This window comes from Amphiprion ocellaris, chromosome 4 (genome assembly GCF_022539595.1).
Source record: "Amphiprion ocellaris isolate individual 3 ecotype Okinawa chromosome 4, ASM2253959v1, whole genome shotgun sequence".
Classification (NCBI taxonomy): Eukaryota; Metazoa; Chordata; class Actinopteri; family Pomacentridae; genus Amphiprion; species Amphiprion ocellaris.
The window spans coordinates 21,355,001-21,374,078 of NC_072769.1; the positions used below are offsets into that span (position 1 = coordinate 21,355,001).

The 19,078-nt window shown below is 39.4% G+C and overlaps 2 protein-coding genes across 5 annotated transcripts in view; both read right to left on the reverse strand.

Annotated features, from left to right (window-relative positions):
* The window catches only part of LOC111583083 (protein FAM13A), an 82,942-nt gene extending 81,000 nt beyond the window's left edge, over positions 1–1,942 (reverse strand). For 2 of the 4 annotated variants that reach the window (XM_023292013.3, XM_035958046.2), the window contains exon 1: positions 1,672–1,942. In XM_023292013.3, the coding sequence (XP_023147781.3) occupies positions 1,672–1,698 (27 nt within the window). In that variant the 5' untranslated portion in view covers positions 1,699–1,942. The remainder of the gene's footprint in view (positions 1–1,671) is intronic. The other 2 variants (XM_035958047.2, XM_023292014.3) reach the window with 2 other exon arrangements.
* Positions 1,943–3,063: 1,121 nt separating this feature from the next.
* The window catches only part of zgc:154142 (uncharacterized protein LOC555481 homolog), a 33,705-nt gene continuing 17,690 nt past the window's right edge, over positions 3,064–19,078 (reverse strand). The window contains exons 9-25 of the mRNA XM_023292017.3: positions 17,975–18,115; positions 16,319–16,564; positions 15,954–16,139; positions 13,199–13,308; positions 12,929–13,029; positions 10,879–11,156; positions 10,452–10,615; positions 10,165–10,348; positions 9,843–10,061; positions 7,914–8,048; positions 7,591–7,812; positions 7,306–7,488; positions 6,154–6,266; positions 5,982–6,076; positions 5,093–5,382; positions 4,689–4,849; positions 3,064–3,555 (exon numbers count right to left, since the gene is read on the reverse strand). Coding sequence (XP_023147785.2) covers positions 3,358–3,555; positions 4,689–4,849; positions 5,093–5,382; positions 5,982–6,076; positions 6,154–6,266; positions 7,306–7,488; positions 7,591–7,812; positions 7,914–8,048; positions 9,843–10,061; positions 10,165–10,348; positions 10,452–10,615; positions 10,879–11,156; positions 12,929–13,029; positions 13,199–13,308; positions 15,954–16,139; positions 16,319–16,564; positions 17,975–18,115 — 3,026 coding nt within the window. The 3' untranslated portion in view covers positions 3,064–3,357. The remainder of the gene's footprint in view (positions 3,556–4,688; positions 4,850–5,092; positions 5,383–5,981; positions 6,077–6,153; positions 6,267–7,305; positions 7,489–7,590; positions 7,813–7,913; positions 8,049–9,842; positions 10,062–10,164; positions 10,349–10,451; positions 10,616–10,878; positions 11,157–12,928; positions 13,030–13,198; positions 13,309–15,953; positions 16,140–16,318; positions 16,565–17,974; positions 18,116–19,078) is intronic.

Below are 19,078 nucleotides of genomic sequence, written 5' to 3' on the forward strand. Positions count from 1 at the left end.
CTTTTGTTATTTTGTGCCTCGTTTTTGAAATGTTTTGTCTTGTTTTTGTTGGTTTTTGTCTTTTTTTGTTTTGATCATAAAAATATATATAGTAAAATACTATATAGATACCTGTGACTAAATGATTTGTGTCTTTGTAGATACTTTGTGATCTGTAAGTTGTAATGTGTAAATGATAAACTGAGGCAAGACAATTCCTTAAATGTGAACTTTTTTTGCACTAAAACAAAAGGGAAATATGTGGAGTTGTCATTATTTATAGGTCATTATGCTGTAATTTAACTGGTCCGGCCCACTTGAGATCGGATTGGGCTGAATGTGGCCTCTGAAATAGAATGAGTTTGACACCCCTGCCCTAGATTGTACATATAACTGATTCCTAGATGACTGTCACAACAGTTATTTAACACAGCATTGTGGAAAAAGTTATTGCAACATCTTATGAATTTAGATCTTAAATTGGACCAATTTGCAGACAGTATTTGTTCCCACCTTCATACTGCTATGAGCTGTAGTTTTGGACACATGTAAAACTGTGGTTATAAGCAGCGCCCCTTGTAAACAAATGTCCAAACTGAGCATGTAAAATCTCTTCATTCTGAATTCTCTGTAGAATTTGAATTGTTTCCAGTTCATTTTGAGGTTAACTTATTTCTTGGTGATATGCATTGATGTTGGGCCCGTGTGAACCAAAGCAGCTGAGAATAAAGGGAAACACATACTGTCAGGAGCCAATTACCTCTATTGTTTACAACGATAGTCTGCTGTGATTCACCTAATAATCCTCCTCCCTCCCCCTGTCTTTAAGACAACTTCACGCTACAACTTCTGACAGTGAGAGAGAAACCTTTTGTTAAAGGACTGAGCGAATGTTAACCCCCCTCTTTGAGAAACCCATCTTCTCAAGAGGCTCATAGGGATACTTTTCTTGAACATTTAAATGAATCAACAGGTCTTTTTAAAGATTCATCAGTGCAAACAAAGTGCCAACAGTACATGCCATCTACTCGTGTCTTTTACTTGCTCTTGAAGGGAATAGCAAGCCCAAGCATGTGCCGTCCTTTCCCTCCCCTCCACCCTCCTCCCCTCAGCCTCTCTCCCTATGTGGGTGGCCATTCAAGCAACTGGTGGCAAAAGCACCACAGGCAGCACAAGCAACAGCTGCTAAGTTCAAGAAAGACTGCTGTTGGAGGCAAGGACTTCAAAATACATTTTTAAAAAGTCAGGCTGTTTAACTGGCTTCTAAAGACACGAAGGGAGTTTTGTGAGAGTGACCTCATTTAAGGGTTGGATCATCACTTGGAAAAAATGACTGAGGTAGAGACAAAACATGACTCTTCCGGTGTGTTTTAGTTGTTTTTCTCTCATGCTGTGACTTGCTGTTAAAATAATTGCTACAGAATGGTGAAGAAAGCTGATTTCTTTACTATTACAGGAAAATGTGTTCATTGTGAGCCTGCTAGTCGTACTTTTGGTGAGCAAAGTTAATTTTGCTGCAGGGAAGGAGATTTGTCTCCCCCTTGGCATTTTAAACAGGCTTTTGAGCCTACCACAACATCCACACCATCACAAAAGACTGTCTTGAGCAACACAGTCCCGTTATGCATTCTTTAGCCCTCAGGTTGAATAGGAAGTCCTAAAGCCAGGTCAGGCTTTGTAGCTTCTACTCACACAGATGGTCATAGCTCCTGCCCCCATTCTTCCACAGAAGAGACGCCTGCAGAGGCAAAGATGAGGGGAAAAGTTTCTGCTGTCCGCCCTCCTCCTCTCCTCACCATGCTCCAGGACACATTCTTTGACTTTTCCCAGTGGTGGGAACCTCGTTCACTTTAAAATTCGACATTCAAACATGCCAAAAATGGATAATCCAGACAGGCGGAGAGAGTGTAAAGAAGTGCTGTCACTACCGGCAAACTATGTGCTGTTCGACCCATGAGCACAGATTAGGATTTCTTTCTTTCTGTTCCTCCCTCTTTATTCTCCTCTCTCTCCTCCTGGGCTGAAATCTGAGCCGAGCTCTCCCATTGGCTCAGCGGCCTGGTCATGTGATAAAGGGGCTAAGAACCAAAACTTGAAATATGTCCTGCTGGAGAACAGAGCTTGTAGCACGGGGGCTGAAGGGAAATGTGTTTTACTACAAATTGTAGCAGCATTAACCCTTAGATGCATAAGTGGGTCAAAAATGACCCAGTGAGGTTGTTAGCTTGCAATATCTTTGTAATGGACAGTTGTTATCATTTCATTTTCCAGCTGTTCCTCAAAAAACATGTTTCTGATGTCATCCCATTTAAATTTTTAAGTTACCTTTTATACTTTTAAAGAAATTGTAATATTTGTGTTACTACCCCAAGCTCTTTGTCACTGATAATATTATACAAGAGGTGATGCACAAAGTTGGAGGGAAAGAGTGGAAAAATCTCAACACAATGGATGTTGACATTCTTCTATTGCTCGTCTGTGTAATATTGTTCTTTTTCAAAATGTTCAAAATCTGTTATAAAATGAAAAATAAACATGTTTCAAACTTGAAATCATTCTTGTGTGGACAAAAATATGATACAATAATACAGATTATTTTTCTTGACCAAAATAACCGAAAAATGGCATAAAACACATTGATTCTTATGCAGGTCATTTTTGACCCACTTATGGAAGAGTGTAGGGTCCAATGAGCTCGTGCATCTAAGGGTTAAAATACATTAGATTCATTACATGGACAATGGTACTTGAGATTTTGCATTAAATATAACAGACATATTTATTTGCAATTTCTGATAAAATAATAGACATTTGCTGGTTCCAGCCTTTCAGATATTAGGATATGAGCTTTTTTTGGTTTCTTATGAAAATAAACATCTTTGGGTTCTCGACTTTTCGTATAAAACTACTGAAACAGATGAACAGGAGAAAATTTGATTTGCATTTTTTAAAATCAGCATCTTGTCGACAAAACAACTGATTAAGAAAAATACCTGGCAGATTAAATTATGATGGATGTGTCTGAAATTTCCATTATAGTCATAGTGTTCATTTAAACATTGGAATCATAGAAAAGGACAAAAGTTGAATAGAAAAATTTTGCTTTAATCAGTTATACATGTTGCATTTACTTCTTTACTTACAATGTTTGGCACAATGTTTAACTTGGATCCTGTACAAAATATAGGCAATATTAAATACAAATTAGTTTTCTCTCTTAACTATGTCTCCCCTGGGAGGCCAGGAAAGGTGCTTTAATATTACATTTAGTAGTTTTAATGGTGAACTATAAGTGAAGACGTAGAGATGTAGCGGCTTATAAACAGAACATAAATGAGCAATGAACCCTGTGAATACCTTTATTTCAAGATGTCCACTTTAGACGGGTTTGCCACTTTCATAAACAAACTTCTTAATGTTGTCGTCAATCCAGTCACTGAAGGCAGAGACGCGAGTGAACACGGATGGTTTCTTGTCTTTGATGCAGCCCTGAGGCCCAAAGCTCACGATGCCGTGTACTTCCCAGGTTGGGTTTACTGAAGTAGTTTTGCAGGCAAAAGGACCCCCTGAGTCACCCTGCAGGAGAGCAAAGATTCACATATGATGCATGGAGGAACATTTGATCTTGGCAGCCTCTGCAAATTATTTCATTGCCCTAGACGTAGTAAAGGTCAATCTTTATTAAAAACCTGACAGGGTACTCTTAAACTAAATGTCAGCCCTGTGTTTGATGAAGCTTTCCCAAAGTCTAAAACTTCTCACTGCTTTCCACAACACCATATTTCTAATTATGTCCCTGCTTGCATAGTTTGCTCATTATGGTGAACAAATAGTGTTGCTGCATTCTTTTATCCAATTATGCCTGTACACTGGGAGGCAGTCATTTGTAATCAAGGCTGAATGACCACAAACAAAACAGTTTGCAGGGTTGTTACATAAATGACGAGCCGATCGTGAGAGGCCAGCACACTTACATAATGTGTAAAAATGGCTTGAAGCGAATTTCAAAAATCCAGTAGCATTATTTCTTAACTAATTTCAGTGTGTAGTTATATTTTTACTCCGCCAAGAAACGGCAGAGTACGTTAGTCTGTCTGTCTCTGTCTGTCTGTCTGTCTGTCTGTTAGCAACATTACTCAAAAACAGACGTACGGATTTGGATAAAGTTTTCAGGGAAGGTCAGAAATGACACAAGGACCAAGTGATTAGATTTTGGTAGTGATGCGGTTTATAATCTGGATTCACGGATTTGCTAAAAATTTCTGTATCATTGTGAGATAGCGGCACGGTGTCACTGTAACTATGACAAGTGAACAGTACATCAGTTGCCTGCTGACGATCACATGAATGCGATCCTACTACAAATCCACGATTCATTCATTCATTCATCAGAAATGGTACAAGAAACAATTGATTAAGTTGTTGGGATGTTTCTGAGTACCGTCAGTTTCCTCCGCCTGCTACATATTTAGGTCACGAGATTCAGTATCCGTACGTAATGTAAACATGCATAAAACACGCCTGTGCTCAGCGCAAGGTCATTTTGCTTGTGGGTACATCTATATTAAATGGACACATTCTATGGTGCCGTGACTTCTGCAACAAATTTTTTCAAGATTTCAGCCATTGGAAATGATACAACAGAGCAGCCTTGGAGGAGTACTGCACTCCCTGAGTGCTTTTCTTGTTTTCTGAATGTGTCTCCTAACCTGGCAGGCTGACTTAAGCTCATCTGGGGACTCGTATCCAGCGCAGATCATGGAGGGCCTGAGGGTGTCCCACCAGTAAGCAGGCTTACTGCAGGTCTGGAAGTCAATAACAGGAAGGGCTGCCTGATTTAGCTTCTCAGACACTACGGGAAACAGGTTACCTGAGATAGAAGACAAAAGTGAAAGGTTTATATTACAAATGGTGAGACGTTGACATATTTACCCCAATAAATGGACTTGTAGGACTTTGTTTCTGTTAATAGTGAACATGTTTCAATTTAAAAAAGACTCTTCGGTATCACATCGTGCAGACATGAGGCGCAGCTGCTGTTACCTTTTGTTACTGTAGCAGCATTGCAACTACAGTTCTTGTACAGAAAGCCAAAACTTGTGACTACTTCTACCTTTCTCGTCTCCCCAACCGGTGACGAAGCACGGTGTCCCAGCAGGCACCACGATCTCGGGTTTCGGCAGACAGATGGGGCTGATCTCCCTCGTCATATTGACCGGCTCGACCAAATGCACCAGGGCAATGTCGTTGGTGATGTCAGTGTTATCCTGCTCATAGACAAACCCCTCGTGGCGGATGATGCGGTCCACCTTGTAGCACTCCTCTGCTGAGGGAACGTCCATGGACGAGTTCATGTGGTGCTTCCCCAGACACATGCGCCAAAAGGACGGTACATTCAGCGGGCTGTAAACATAGGTGGAGCATGAATGTGAAGGAGAAAATTAAAACTTGTTCAACTGTCCCTTACGGCTATTGTGGGAGGACAAATGACTTACAGTTGGTGTTTGTAAAAGCTGCTCTAAACCTGCAATAACTGATTGTATTGGCCTTGTGTGGGCAACAGAAATAGAAAGTTAATTTGTTTAAGTTAATATTGTAAGTATTTGGTCAGGTGTGCATCTGTTCAACTTCATTTTAGTTCACTGTTTCAATGATATTCACATATTAATTACAAGACCTGACAATGTTATATTACAGAGACAAACCCAACAAATCTAATTCCCTTTAGGATCTTGTAGTTGCAGAGAAACGTTTCTCTTTTGCAAAAACATATCCCTCCCTCTGCATTTGGCTCTGTTTTTATCTCTAACCCCCATAAACAATAAGCTTAAACTCATCTGAAAAGCTGTAAAGCCAAGAGGAGCTTTAGATTTGGTGATAATTTTCGAGCAACTTCTTTCACATCCTCAAATTATTTTCTCATCATCATTTGATAACACCGTGACTTCAAAAATATCCATTTAAACCACTACAAAGAACTGAGGACTGTGTAGATGTCTTACAACATGAAACAGTGAGCAGCAGTTAGGATCCATTCCTCGTGAATCAAAGAGCCTCCACAGCCATGCATATAAGGAATGGGAAGCATTGGTGTAGCCTGGGGAAGACATACATTTTTAGTAAATATCTTCACATCAATCATTGACTGTGGGCACAAGCAGGAATAGATGGTACCTGCATGGAGACCTGCCAAGGCCAGGAGTGGGGGATCGCCTCTACCCCATTCACCACCCTTGTGGTGGCTGTGTTGGGTTTCACTTCTGGGTTGCCGCAGTCTTTTGGCCAGTCTAACAAGAGAAAACTTAAAATTTAGGCTGTTGTCTGTTATTAGTCATTTAGCTTGTATACATACAAATCCCCACTTCACTTGTAAAAATCAAAAACTTTGAAGGTTCAATATTGTCCCCCTTTTAGGCGAATTAATGAAAGCCTCACATGTCCCCAGAATGTGTATTTCAATATTTCTGCTCAGAAGTACTGCAAAGATGGTGCATTTCACCATGTATACACCACTGTTCCAAAGTTTGGGGTCACCCAGACAATCGCATGTTTTCCATGAAAACGCTCACTTTTTTTCATGTGCTAACATAGTTGCACAAGGGTTTTCTAATCATCAATTAGTCTTTCAACACCATTAGCTAAAACAATAGATTGATAGATAACTTTATTGTCTGTTCCAAGTGAAATTTTAAAAACTGCATTCAAGCACTGACAGCACCCTCACATTAAAAACACAATACAATAAACAAAAACAAGTAAAGTGCATAAAATAACTAAAAACACAGTACAGTCTATTTTGTGTTATTAAAAGCAGCTATTGCAGTGGGGATGAAAGATTTTTTGTAGATGTTTTTGGCAATGTAGCATTAGAACACAGTAGTGATGGTTGCTGGAAATGTTCCTCTGTCCCTCTATGTAGATATTCCATTAAAAATCAGCCGTTTCCAGCTAGAATAGTCATTTACCACATTAACAATATCTAGACTGTATTTCTGAATCGTTTAATGTTATCTTCATTGAAAATAACAGCTTTTCTTTCAAAAATAAGGACATTTCTAAGTGACCCCAAACTATTAGCTAATAGTGTTGAAAGGCTAATTGATGATAAGAAAACCCTTGTGCAATTGTGTTAGCACATGAATAAAAGTGTGAGTTTTCATGGAAAACATGAAATTGTCTGGGTGAGCCCAAACTTTTGAACGGTAGGGTATATTCTAGTTTCATGTTCTAATCTAGCTCCAGTTGACCGAGGCTTCATTTTGGAAGTGGGAACCTCCATATGAGATCCCCAACATGTCACATCAGTCAAACCAGGCCTACGCTCACCGATGATGATGTCGTCCCATGGGTTAGAAGGTGAAGGAGGTAAAGTGGGGATAACACTGGCATCAGTGGTCCAGTAACCACGAAAACCGCTCTGTTGATCGGCTCCGTTGCTGATGAAGCGGATGACGACTGTGTTACTAGGAACGTTGATGGGGGATGGAGGGGCAAAGCCACAAAATCGACCTGCAAAATAGAACAGTTTTAGTTTTTTCAAGACATTGACACTAATACACTGTACAGAAAATTAGAAGCGCACACATGAGAATGAGTTTTTTAGTGACCAACCTAGTGATGTCATGCTCTCGCCACTGAAGATCTCCACATAGTCCACACAATTTCCCAACACGTTTACTGCTTGCAGTTCAAAGTGAGTGAACACTACGTGGATCATTTTTGCTGAAGGAACATTAATGTGCCATGTGCACGCACTCTGAGCGTCGTAGTCGTTAGGCCAGTTAGGAGAAACGATTTCCCCTCGCTCACTGCTGAAACTTCCTCCACAAGGAGCTGCAGCAGAACAAGAGGAGATGGAGGGAATGAGACACTTAGATTTAGCCTGGAGGCTGTTACCTTAGCGATTTGTCCACCTTGATTTTCTCCCGTCTTACCCTCTACGGGATCCACCGCCTTCCAGGTCGCAGCGAAGCCGGTGTCAACTGTCTTGTCGTTGGAGGAGAAGCTCATGTGAAGTACATTTCCTTGGCTCACCACATCTTTAGGCAGAACGTGACTGCAGTGGGTGCCTGAGGGAAACATGAAGAAGTGTCAGCCTGACTTGTGTAAGATGTTATGAATCTCTGCTGCTCATTTGTAGTTTCTTTCTGACCTGTTTTTTATGTTACACACATGGCGAAGATATATGCTCAGAGCTGCACTGTTAGTTTTAGATGACACTTGACTGCACAGCAAAATAAAAATAAAAAACTGAAGGGGAACACACAGCTACTCCAGAGGTGCTGACAAATATAAAAATTGAGAAAGGGAAAGCTGCACTCATAACACATTTAGTCCAGGGGTGTCAAACTCATTTTAGTTCAGGGGCCACATTCAGCCCAATTTGATCTCAAGTGGGCCAGTCAGGAAAATCACAGCATAATAACCTATAAATAACCACAACTCCAAATGTTTCCTTTGTTTTAGTGCAAAAAAGTACATTCTGAAAATGTTCACATTTAAGGAATTATGTTTTTACAAAACATTATGAACAACAGGAAATTTCTTTAGAAAAATAAATTCAATTTCAACATTATACCTCAGTTTATCATTTACACATTACAACTTTCAAATCACAGAGTGTCTACAGAAACACAAAACATTTACTCACAGGTATCTGTATAGTATTTTACTTCATGATCAAAACGACAAAAGTCAGACAAAAAAAGACAAAAAAACAACAAAAGCAAGACAAAATATTACAAAAATGAGACACAAATGACGAAAGCGAGAAACAAAATTTAAAAAATACAACGAACGACACAAAACAAAAACAAAAGTTATACAGCGACAAAAAAATGCACAAATGACAAAAAAGAGACAAAAAATTACACAAATGACACAAACGAGACAAAAAATGACAAAAGCAAGAAACAAAGCAACCAAAAATAGACAACACAACAACCGAGACCAAAAAAAACATAAAATGACAAAAACGATACACAAAACAATGAATAAAGCAAAACACAAAATGACAAAAATGAGAAACAAAATGACAAAAACATGAGACAACAAAAGTCAGACAAAACAAGACAAAAACAACAAAAACAAGACAAAATATTACAAAAATGAGACACAACATGACAAAAGAACAATGAACAATCTAGAATTTTACTTTATGAACAAAACAACTTGTCTTGGTCTAGAAATTATTTTAAATTTATAGTTTTACAAATTTACAATTTGCAGTTAATGTCTTCTCTGTAATATTTACACTTTACAAAGTCGGGCCGGATTGGACCCTCTGGAGGGCTGCTTTTGGCTCGCGGGCTGCATGTTTGACACCCTTGGTTTAGACCATTTAATCAATTTTTAGTGAAGCACTTGGTTGATTCAGTTGTTTAACTCTTGAGACAAAAGATAGATTTATATATAAAGACACAGTCACCTACTGACCTTAGATTTCACTATGAACTTTAATAGCTGTCTATGATGGTCTGTGTAAGAAGTTTGTTTTTTTTAAAAACTGTTTTTTGACACATTCACTTGACGTGACATTTAGAACCTATTGTGCTTTAGTTATCTGACATAAAATATTAAAGTTAACACTTAAATGTGAAGATATACATCTGTATTTTATGGACTCCCTCCCCTGAGATGTTCTTATTCTGACCGCTATTTTATTTTTATATCTAGACATGATGGTTTCTGTTTGGATATGATTTTGTGTTTGTACTTTATCTTGAAGAAGGATATCAGACATATCAAACTCGGGAAGTTAGATGTATTTAGAAGTGTTCATTTGTGACACGGTGTAGTGACTGTGTGCAAAAACATATGGTCATCGTATCAAATTATTATCTGATTGCAAAAACTGTACATACCTAGACTCCCCACTGTGTCTGTGAGGGTGACTTTGTCATTTAGGCACATCTGGCTCTCCTCCAGAGAGAAATTTTGGAAATGAAGGTGGACCAGTTTTCCCACAGGGACCTGGATGTTCCACTGGCAGCGAGCGTTGTTGTCGTAGCCGCCAGGGAAACCCATAGTGGACAGAGAGCCACTTGTACCAATCAGGTCCTTTGGCCCTCCACAACCAGATGCTACAGAGGGAGAACAGAGGGTGAACACCAAAAAAACACTCAGACTTTGTCACATATTTAGCTTGTGAGCAAAGTGGGTCACTTTAGACGCCTGGATTCATACTGTGCTCGTTGTACATGTCCCTGCGGATGACATTGGAGATCCAGGGGATGTAGGCGGAGGAGCGGGTGAACACGGAGGGCTTCTTATCCATAATGCATCCTACAGGGCCAAAGCTGGTTATACCATGAACTTCCCAAGGAGCACCAGCTGAATCCTGGCAAACCAGTGGACCGCCTGAATCTCCCTGTCAAAGTCACAAGTCAACAATACAGCACAGATGCACGACAGGGTGTCTTTTCATTGGTCAGCAGAACCAATGTGGCTCTTCTTGCAGGTCCTCCTTTTACCTGACAAACAGACTTGAGCTCATCAGGCAGCGTGTAGCCGCAGCAGATCATGGAGCTTTTGACCTGGAACCACCAGTAGTCCATCCTCTTGCAAGTGTCGAAGGGCACAACAGGCAGGGCAACCTGGTTAAGCTCCTCTGCGGCTTTAGGATTAAGTGAATCACCTGCAAAACACACAAGATTGTTGACAGAAATGAGCATAAAAAGAGGAGGTCTTTTCACACTGAGCCCAGCAGGGGGCGTGCAAAGTATGCAGCAGTGAATGCTGAACAGCACAAAACACTGAGAGATGTCTGAGGGTTATGTGTAGTGGTAAAATATCTCTTCAAATCAGCTCTGAAAGGTCAGGCTACAATTTATTGTATCAGTATAAACATGTATCCAATGGGAAATGTATGTGGAAGCTGCTAAATAAGCGAAACAGCACCGGTCTCATCTCCCCAGCCGGTGGCGTAGCACTTCTTGCCCCCGGGTAAGACTTCCTCCTCGGAGGGAAGGCAGGCATATGATATCTCATCGGAGGGTTTCACCTCCACGTTCAGCCTGACCAGGGCAATGTCAAACTCCACCGTGGGCACCGTGGGATACTTGAAGCCCTCGTGGCGATAGATGGCAGACACACCGTAGCAGGATTCACTGGGCTCTGTGTAGGTCAGGTTGTGCTTGCCAAGGCACATGCGCCAGCGATGCAGCTCATCAGCATATCTGGACAGGAAATCAGCAGTCAGTTCTAATACGTTACATCAGCGGTGTCAAACATGCGGCCTGTGGGCCAAAACGGGCCCTCTAGAGGGTCCAGTCCGGTCCAGGGGATGACTTTGTAAAGTGTAAAAATTACAGAGAAGACATTAACTGCAGATTGTAAATTTGTAAAACTATGAATTTAAAATAATTTCTAGACCATGACAAGTTGTTTTGATCATAAAGTAAAATATTAGATTTTTCATTGTTCTTTTGTCATTTTGTGTCTCATGTTTGTTGTATTTTTTGTTGTTTTTGTCCTTTTTTGTCTGACTTTAATCGTTTATCTCATGTTTTTGTCGTTTTGTTTCTCATTTTTGGCGTTTTATGTTTCCATTTTGTGTCGCTTGTTTTTTTGTCTTATTTTTGTCATTTTGTTTTTTGCTTTATTCGTTGTTTTGTGTATCGTTTTGTGTTTTTTTTGTCTCATTTGTGTTGTTAGTCTGTTTTTTTTGTCGTTCTGTTTCTCGCTTTTGTCATTTTTTTTGTTTAATTTTTGTCATTTGTCCAATTTTTGGTTGCCTTCTAACTTTTTTGTCAAATTTTTTGTCTCTTTTCGTTTTGTATCATTTGTCTCATTTTTTGTCATTTTGTTTCTCACTTTTGTTTTGCGTCTCTTTTTGGTATTTTGTGTGTCATTTTTACAATATTTGGTCTTGTTTTTGTTGTTTTTGTCTGACTTTTGTCATTTTGATCATAAAGTAAAATACTTTACTATTCAGATCCAGATACATGTGACTAAATGTTTTGTTCCTTTTTAGACACTCTGTGATCTGGAAGTTGTAATGTATAAATGATAAACTGAGACATAATGTTGTTGAAATTGAATTTATTTTTTGTACCAAATTTCAGCTTCTTCATAATGTTTGCAAAAAGATAAAACAAAGGAAAAGTTTGGAGTTGATGCTATTTATAGGTTAGTATAAATAACGGTTGTTATAATTTTACTGGTCACTTGAGATCAAATTAGACTGAATGTGGCCCCTGAACTAAGATAAGTTTGACACCCCTGCTTTACATTGTGTAGTAAACACACTGTAGACATGGTAGACTGATGAAGCTTTACAATAGTGTGTCATGTACCCTACTGTTCAAAAGTTTGTTGTCACTTAGAAATGTCCTTACTTTTGAAAGAAAATCTGTTTTTTTTCGATGAAGATAACATTAAATGAATCATAAATCCAGTCTAGACATTGTTAATGTGGTAAATGACTATTCTAAATGGAAACAGCTGATTTTTAATGGAATATCTACATAGAGGTACAGAGGAACATTTCCAGCAACCATCACTCCTGTGTTCTAATGCTACATTGTGTTAGCTAATGGTGTTGAAAGGCTGATTGATGATTAGAAAAGCCTTGTGCAATTATGTTAGTACATGAATAAAAGTGTGAGCTTCCATGGAAAACATGAAATTGTCTGGGTGACCCCAAACTTCTGAATCGTAGTATATATCGTTCACACTCTCCACAGTGCATCAGCATCTCTCTCTAAAGGCCACCAATTTGCCGAGGCATTGAGGCATCCCTAACGAGGAGTTGCTGTTACTCGGTAATAAGCCCGAGGTAAAGGCACAGAGACCAATAACTGCTTTCTGCAATTATGCAAATGGTCTTCCAAACTTTCCAGAAAAAAGGGGAATTAAAATGTTTTTAAAATCAATAACTTTAGAAGCTCTCTCTGGGACATTTCTAAAGTTTCATGTATACCTATTGATGAAGAAACGGAGCATTTACCTCATGAAACAGTGAGCTGCTGTAAGTACCCAGTTCTTATGAATAAGAGTACCACCACAGGTATGGGAGAATTTAGGTTCTGGTTGGCTGTCAGGCCACACCTGAAACAAATACACAACCACAAGCAAGAAGAGCACACCGATCATTAAATGTGATGAGCACAAATGCCTAATATAATAATCTTTATTATAATATGAGGAAACTGTGGTTCTGATGTAATTACTTGTATCCTTATGTGAATCTTGCACATGTGTTAGTGGAGATCCTCACCTGCATGGACACCTGCCAGGGCCAGGAGTGTGGCACGGCCGGCTCTCCGTTGACAATGCGCGACACAACAGATGGAGGAATGGCTGGTTTCCCACATGGACTGGGCCAGTCTAGAAAAGATTTGTTTGTGTATAAATAAAGCCGGAATATACAGTACATACCTGCAGCTAACAGATAAGGCCCTGTGCTGGAGGAAAGCAGCTCTCAGTCATTGATTCTGGTACACTTACTCATATTTCTAGAAATAATTTCCAGTCATATACAAAAATATACAGAATATATCCCCTTTGCGCCCCACAAGTCGTGTCCTTTCCAACGGTGTAAGCTGATTTGTTCAAACCCCGTAGTGTTTGGAATAGCATCGCCACCTTTCAAGCATGATAACCAGATTTTCCTAACTGGAATTCTGAATGGATGGCTGGTTTTATTCCTTTGGGAATCAAGAGAAAGAAAGACCTGACTGGCCCTACAGACAGCCAAAAAAGGCACTGCAACTGGTCAGTGTTCATGCTCATCCTGCATTTCTGCCCTCCGACTGGTTCCCTTGTCTCGACCAGCTGTATCCTCCTCTTTCTCCTCGTAATTCTTTTCCTCATTATTGTTCATTCCATTTAGTGAACTCCTGTATATCATTCTTGTTTTTTGGCTCTGATTAATCTGCTGGTCAGTAATGTGTAAGTGTATCTTCATACAAACATACTACCATGCTCCTGCTGCAAAATTCAATTCCAAACTCCTTGATGTTGCAACATTAGCCTACATATAGATATGGATTTCTTTTGGGCATCCAAACAGTTTGCACTAAATTGTCCCAGTCTCTCTTATCTCACACGTTCTCCCTTCGCTCCCCATTCTTTTTTCTCCCATCACCTGACACATAAGGCAACTCTGCCTGAGCCCAGGTGGAAAAAATCTCAAAGGCAGCAGAGTCTATCTATAAAACAATATTTCAGCAATTGACTTGGCAGCGGCCGCAGCCACCTGGGGCTCTTCACTGCGTGAAGAATGAAATCAGGCGACAACCAGCATGGAGGGAAAGTGTAGCACTAGGTCACTTCACGTTGTGCTCGCAGCAACACCAAATCACTGGAAAGCTTTACTGTGCATCTGGGAGACGGGAGAGGAGTGGTGAAGAGGGGATAAGGATGAGAGGGAGCATTACTCAGATGAATAAAGGGAAGGCACCATGTGCAGCTGCACTTGAAGAGCTGTTTGAAGCTATTGTCTGTTGGTCAGTTTGATTGAAAAATATTGCTCTGCTGGCCAGTGAAAACAGTGTATCATAAAGTGGGAGAGACAAAATATTAAATGTAAGGTTATATTAGAGATGTACCCAAGTATTTAGGATTAAATACATTTGTATAAATATACATTACCATTCATAAGTTTGGGATCACCCAGACAATTTCTTGTTTTCCATGATAACTCACACTTTTATTCATGTGCTACCATAATTGCACAAGGGTTTTCTAATCATCAATTAGCCTTTCAACAGCATTAGCTAACACAATGTAGCATTAGAACACAGGAGTGATGGTGGCTGGAAATGTTCCTCTGTGCCCCTGTGCATTCCTATACACTCGATTGCAAGATAGCGCCGCTGATGGCAGCCTCGGCACTGCGCTACTGTATTATCACTCTAGCAATTCTCATTTTGCACTACTGTGTTTATATATTCCTTTCTAGCTTTGTAATTATCTGTATATATTGTGCTATATTTATTTTTATTGCCACTATTTTTTCCTCTTCTTTCTGTAGTTTTTTATTATTTTCTTTCCTTATTCCTAGGGTGACACCAACAGCTGAAACCAAATTCCTTGTACGTTGTGTACGTACTTGGCCATTAAAGCTGATTCTGATTCTCATTAAAGTCTGCTGTTTTCAGCTAGAATAGTCATTTACCACATTAACAATGTCTAGACTGGATTTCTGATTAATTTGATGCTATCTTCATTAAAAAAAAACTGCTTTTATTTCAACAATAAGGACATTTCTAAGTGATCCCAAAGTTTTGAACGATAGTGTACATTTGTATAAAAATATACTTTGCTGCAGCTATGTTGAATCTTGAGCTATCATTTTCAGTATTAGTTTGTTGACTATTTTTGAAATTATAAAATAATATCTTTATCAATAAAACATTACAAAAATGTTCAAAAATCTCAGTGGCAGGTCATGTTTTACAATTGCCTGTTGTGTCCCACAACAAGTAGCAATTCCTCTCATTTTAGAACCTGAGATTAGCATCATATATTTGGTATTTATGTCTAATAATTGAACTGCATTTGTAGCGATGGCTAACAGCAATGTTAAAGCTGTGTTCATTTATTTTTAGTCACTTGGAGGGATGGAAACAATCTCACAAAACAATAATTGAGATATCATTGCATTTTGAAGCTGACATTTTGAATCTTTTAGTGCTTTTTAAATCCAACTGACACTGGCCAAAACTATGATTCATTTAAGAGAGTTTTTTTGTTGTTGATGTGACAGAAAACAGCTGCTCCTGGAAGTAAAGTTGATAGAAATGAAGTCACAGTGTGTTAAAATGTGCTAAAAGGCTCTGAAAGGCTAATGGATACTGCAATTTTTTATAATTTCACCACTTTGAATCACACTTTTGCATTAAACATTGTCAGCTGATAAATTGTTAATATCAAAAGTATCGATTAGTGCTGCTTTAAGTTTACTTTTAACCATGTGTGTTAGTGGTGTAGATGTGTTTTAGTATACTGCAGATGTCAGTAAACTCTACCTATGGGGATGTCGTCCCAGGGGTTGGGCTGAACTGGTGGGTCGGTGGGAGCAGGCAGGCTGGGGTTTGTGGTCCAGTAGGCCCTGAAGCCTTTAGCCTCAGTAAACAAGTCTGTGTGGAAACGAATCAGCAGCCTGGTGCCTTTTGTCTGGATGCTAGCTGGTAGCTTAGTCCCACAAAATGGACCTAAACGGATTGAAAGAAGGATTTGTCCACAGTAAATAAAGTGATATACAGGCTCTGCAATTCACAGGTTGAGTGAGTCAGTTGAATAACTGTTGATGGTTTGATTTCAGTGTGATCATGAAAATGATAAATGATTTTGGGGCGAGTCAGTCATGTGATAATTAAACAAACCTGCTTACCGTGCGTCTGCAGCAGTGCATTAGTGATACCATTGATGTCGTACACCATGATGTTGTCATAGCATTTGGACGTCAGGAAATCTTTAGCTTCGAGGTCAAAGTCGGTGAACTCCAGAGTGATTTTCTTCCCCAAAGGCACAGCAACGTTCCACATGCACTCAGTGTTGGCCTTGTAGTTCATAGGCCAGTTCTGGGACCTGATAATACCAGTTTCCTCTTGGGAAGAGAAGCCACAGCCCTGGATGTCTGACAGAGAGATGAAATGAGGGAAACTGTATGAGAAGCATGATTGTTAATTTAATAAATGCAGACGAGCTACAGTGTCTGTCTGTGATAAGAGGGAGTCTTGAGGAGTAAATATGCAATCTCGTCACGGCAAAATGCAAAGTGGAACAACTTGATCTATCAGATTATCTTTTGCTCCATTTTGTGCTGTTAAAAAAATTTGGAGAGTGTTTTCATGAAGCTGTGAAACAGCATTATTTTAAACATGACACATGAGGTTACAAGCTTAATGAGGCAGTTTTTGATCCTTGATGAAGGCATGAAGTTTAGAAGGGGCAAAGATTTGCTTGGACTTGAACAGAGGCAACAACAATGATGAATGCAAATACACTACCGTTCAAAAGTTTGGGGTCACCAAGGCGAATTCATGTTTTCCATGGAAGCTCACACTTTTTTTCATGTGCTAACATAACTGCACAAGGGTTTTCTAATCATCAATTAGCCTTTCAACACCATTAGCTAACACAATGTAGCATTAGAACACAGGAGTGATGGTTGCTGGAAATGTTCCTCTGTATCTCTATGGAGATATTCCATTAAAAATCAGCTGTTTCCAGCTAGAATAGTCATTTACCACATTAACAATGTCTAGACTGGATTTCTGATTCATTTAATGTTATCTTCATTGAAAACAACTGCTTTTCTTTCAAAAACAAGGACATTTCTAATTGACCCCAAACTTTTGAACGGTACTGTATATAATGACATTTATTCAAGTACTGTACTTAGGTGTAATTTTCAGGCTTTTGTAACTTATTTTAACAAGGTTCAGTTTTTTCTTCATCTTCTTCAGTACATTGAACCATTTGTAAATACATTTGTACCTCCTAGGTGCTATTTCGACTTCTCATTATACATTTTACATCCAAAATACATGGCAGATAATTTTAGACGTTACGTTCTAACTGTAGCTGAAAATCATCATTCAAAGTAAAACTCATTTGGTAATGGACAACATGCAGGTTTCATTTAGTGTAATTTTACTCGTCTTGAATCATATTATTGATGCAGCATTCCAGTTTGCTGTGTCTATTTTATTGAAGTAAACAACAGGAATTTTGCCTGTGATGTGTTTACCGAAGTAAACTCCTCCACCCTCACATGTGTGGTCTCAAATCTTTTCCTGATAACCATGATTAAGAAAATGATAATGATGTTTTTATCTTGCTCATTACTCTTCACCCTGTACTCTGACCTGTGCTTTGACAACAGCTCTGCAGTTTTTTTATAGATACGTGACAGAAGAGTGAGATGTTTTATGGTTACTTTTATTAGGTGCAGAGCTGCATCAGCAACATGTGCCTCAGGTGTGAATATGTTCCTGTCAGCGTGTGTTGTAATCGTGAAAGTGCCTGTTCCAGTCCACGGTACCTGTGATATCCTCAGGATACACAGCCTCCCACCTGGCAGAGAATCCTCGGTCTGTGAGTCGACCATCGGACTGGAAGGTGACAGACATTGTGTCGCTGGCGCTGACCACCACAGGGGGAAGCAAGTAGCCACAGTGTGTTCCTGAGAATGAGGGAGAGTGTGGACGGAGGTATAAGATGGAGGTAAATGGAGAGAACAATAGCAAGAATGAATGGAATGATTCAGGTGAACATCACAACAAGAGTGACAGATAAAGTAACAGCAATGAGCTATAAGTATGTGTGTGTTTAGATGATGAAACAAACCTTGAGTGACTACACTACCAGTCAAAAGTTTGGACACACCTTCTCATGTAATGTTTTTTCTTTATTTTTACTACTTTCTACATTGTAGAGTCTCACTGAAGACATCAAAACTATGAATGAACACATATGGAATTATGTAGTAAACGAAAAGTGTGAAATGAGTCAAAACATGTTTTATATTTTAGATTCTTCAAAATAGTCACCCTTTGCTTTGATTACTGCTTTGCACACTCTTACCATTTTCTCCATGAGCCTAATGAGGTAGTCTCCTGAAATGGTTTTCACTTCACAGGTTTGCCTTGTCAAGGTTCATTTGTGGAATTTCTTGCCTTCTTAATGGGGTTGGGACCATCAGTTGTGTTGTGCAGAAGTCAGGTTGGTACACAGCTGACAGCCCTATTTGACAACTGTTAGAATCCATATTGTGGCAATCAGCTAATTAAAGAGAAATGACAGTCCATCATTACTTTAAGAACTGAAGGTCAGTCAGTCTGGAAAATTGCAAAAACTTTAAATGTATCCCCAAGTGCAGTCTCAAAAACCATCAAGTGCTATGATGAAACTGGCTCACATGAGGACCACCCCAGGAAAGGAAGACCAAGAGTCTCCTCTGCTGCTGAGGATAAGTTCATGCAAGTCACCAGCCTCAGAAATGGAAAGTTAACAGCAGCTCAGATTAGAGTCCAGATAAAAGCCACACAGAGTTCTAGTAGCAGACACATCTCTACATCAACTGTTCAGAGGAGACTGAACCAATCAGGCCTTTATGGTCAAATAGCTGCTAAGAAACCACTACTAA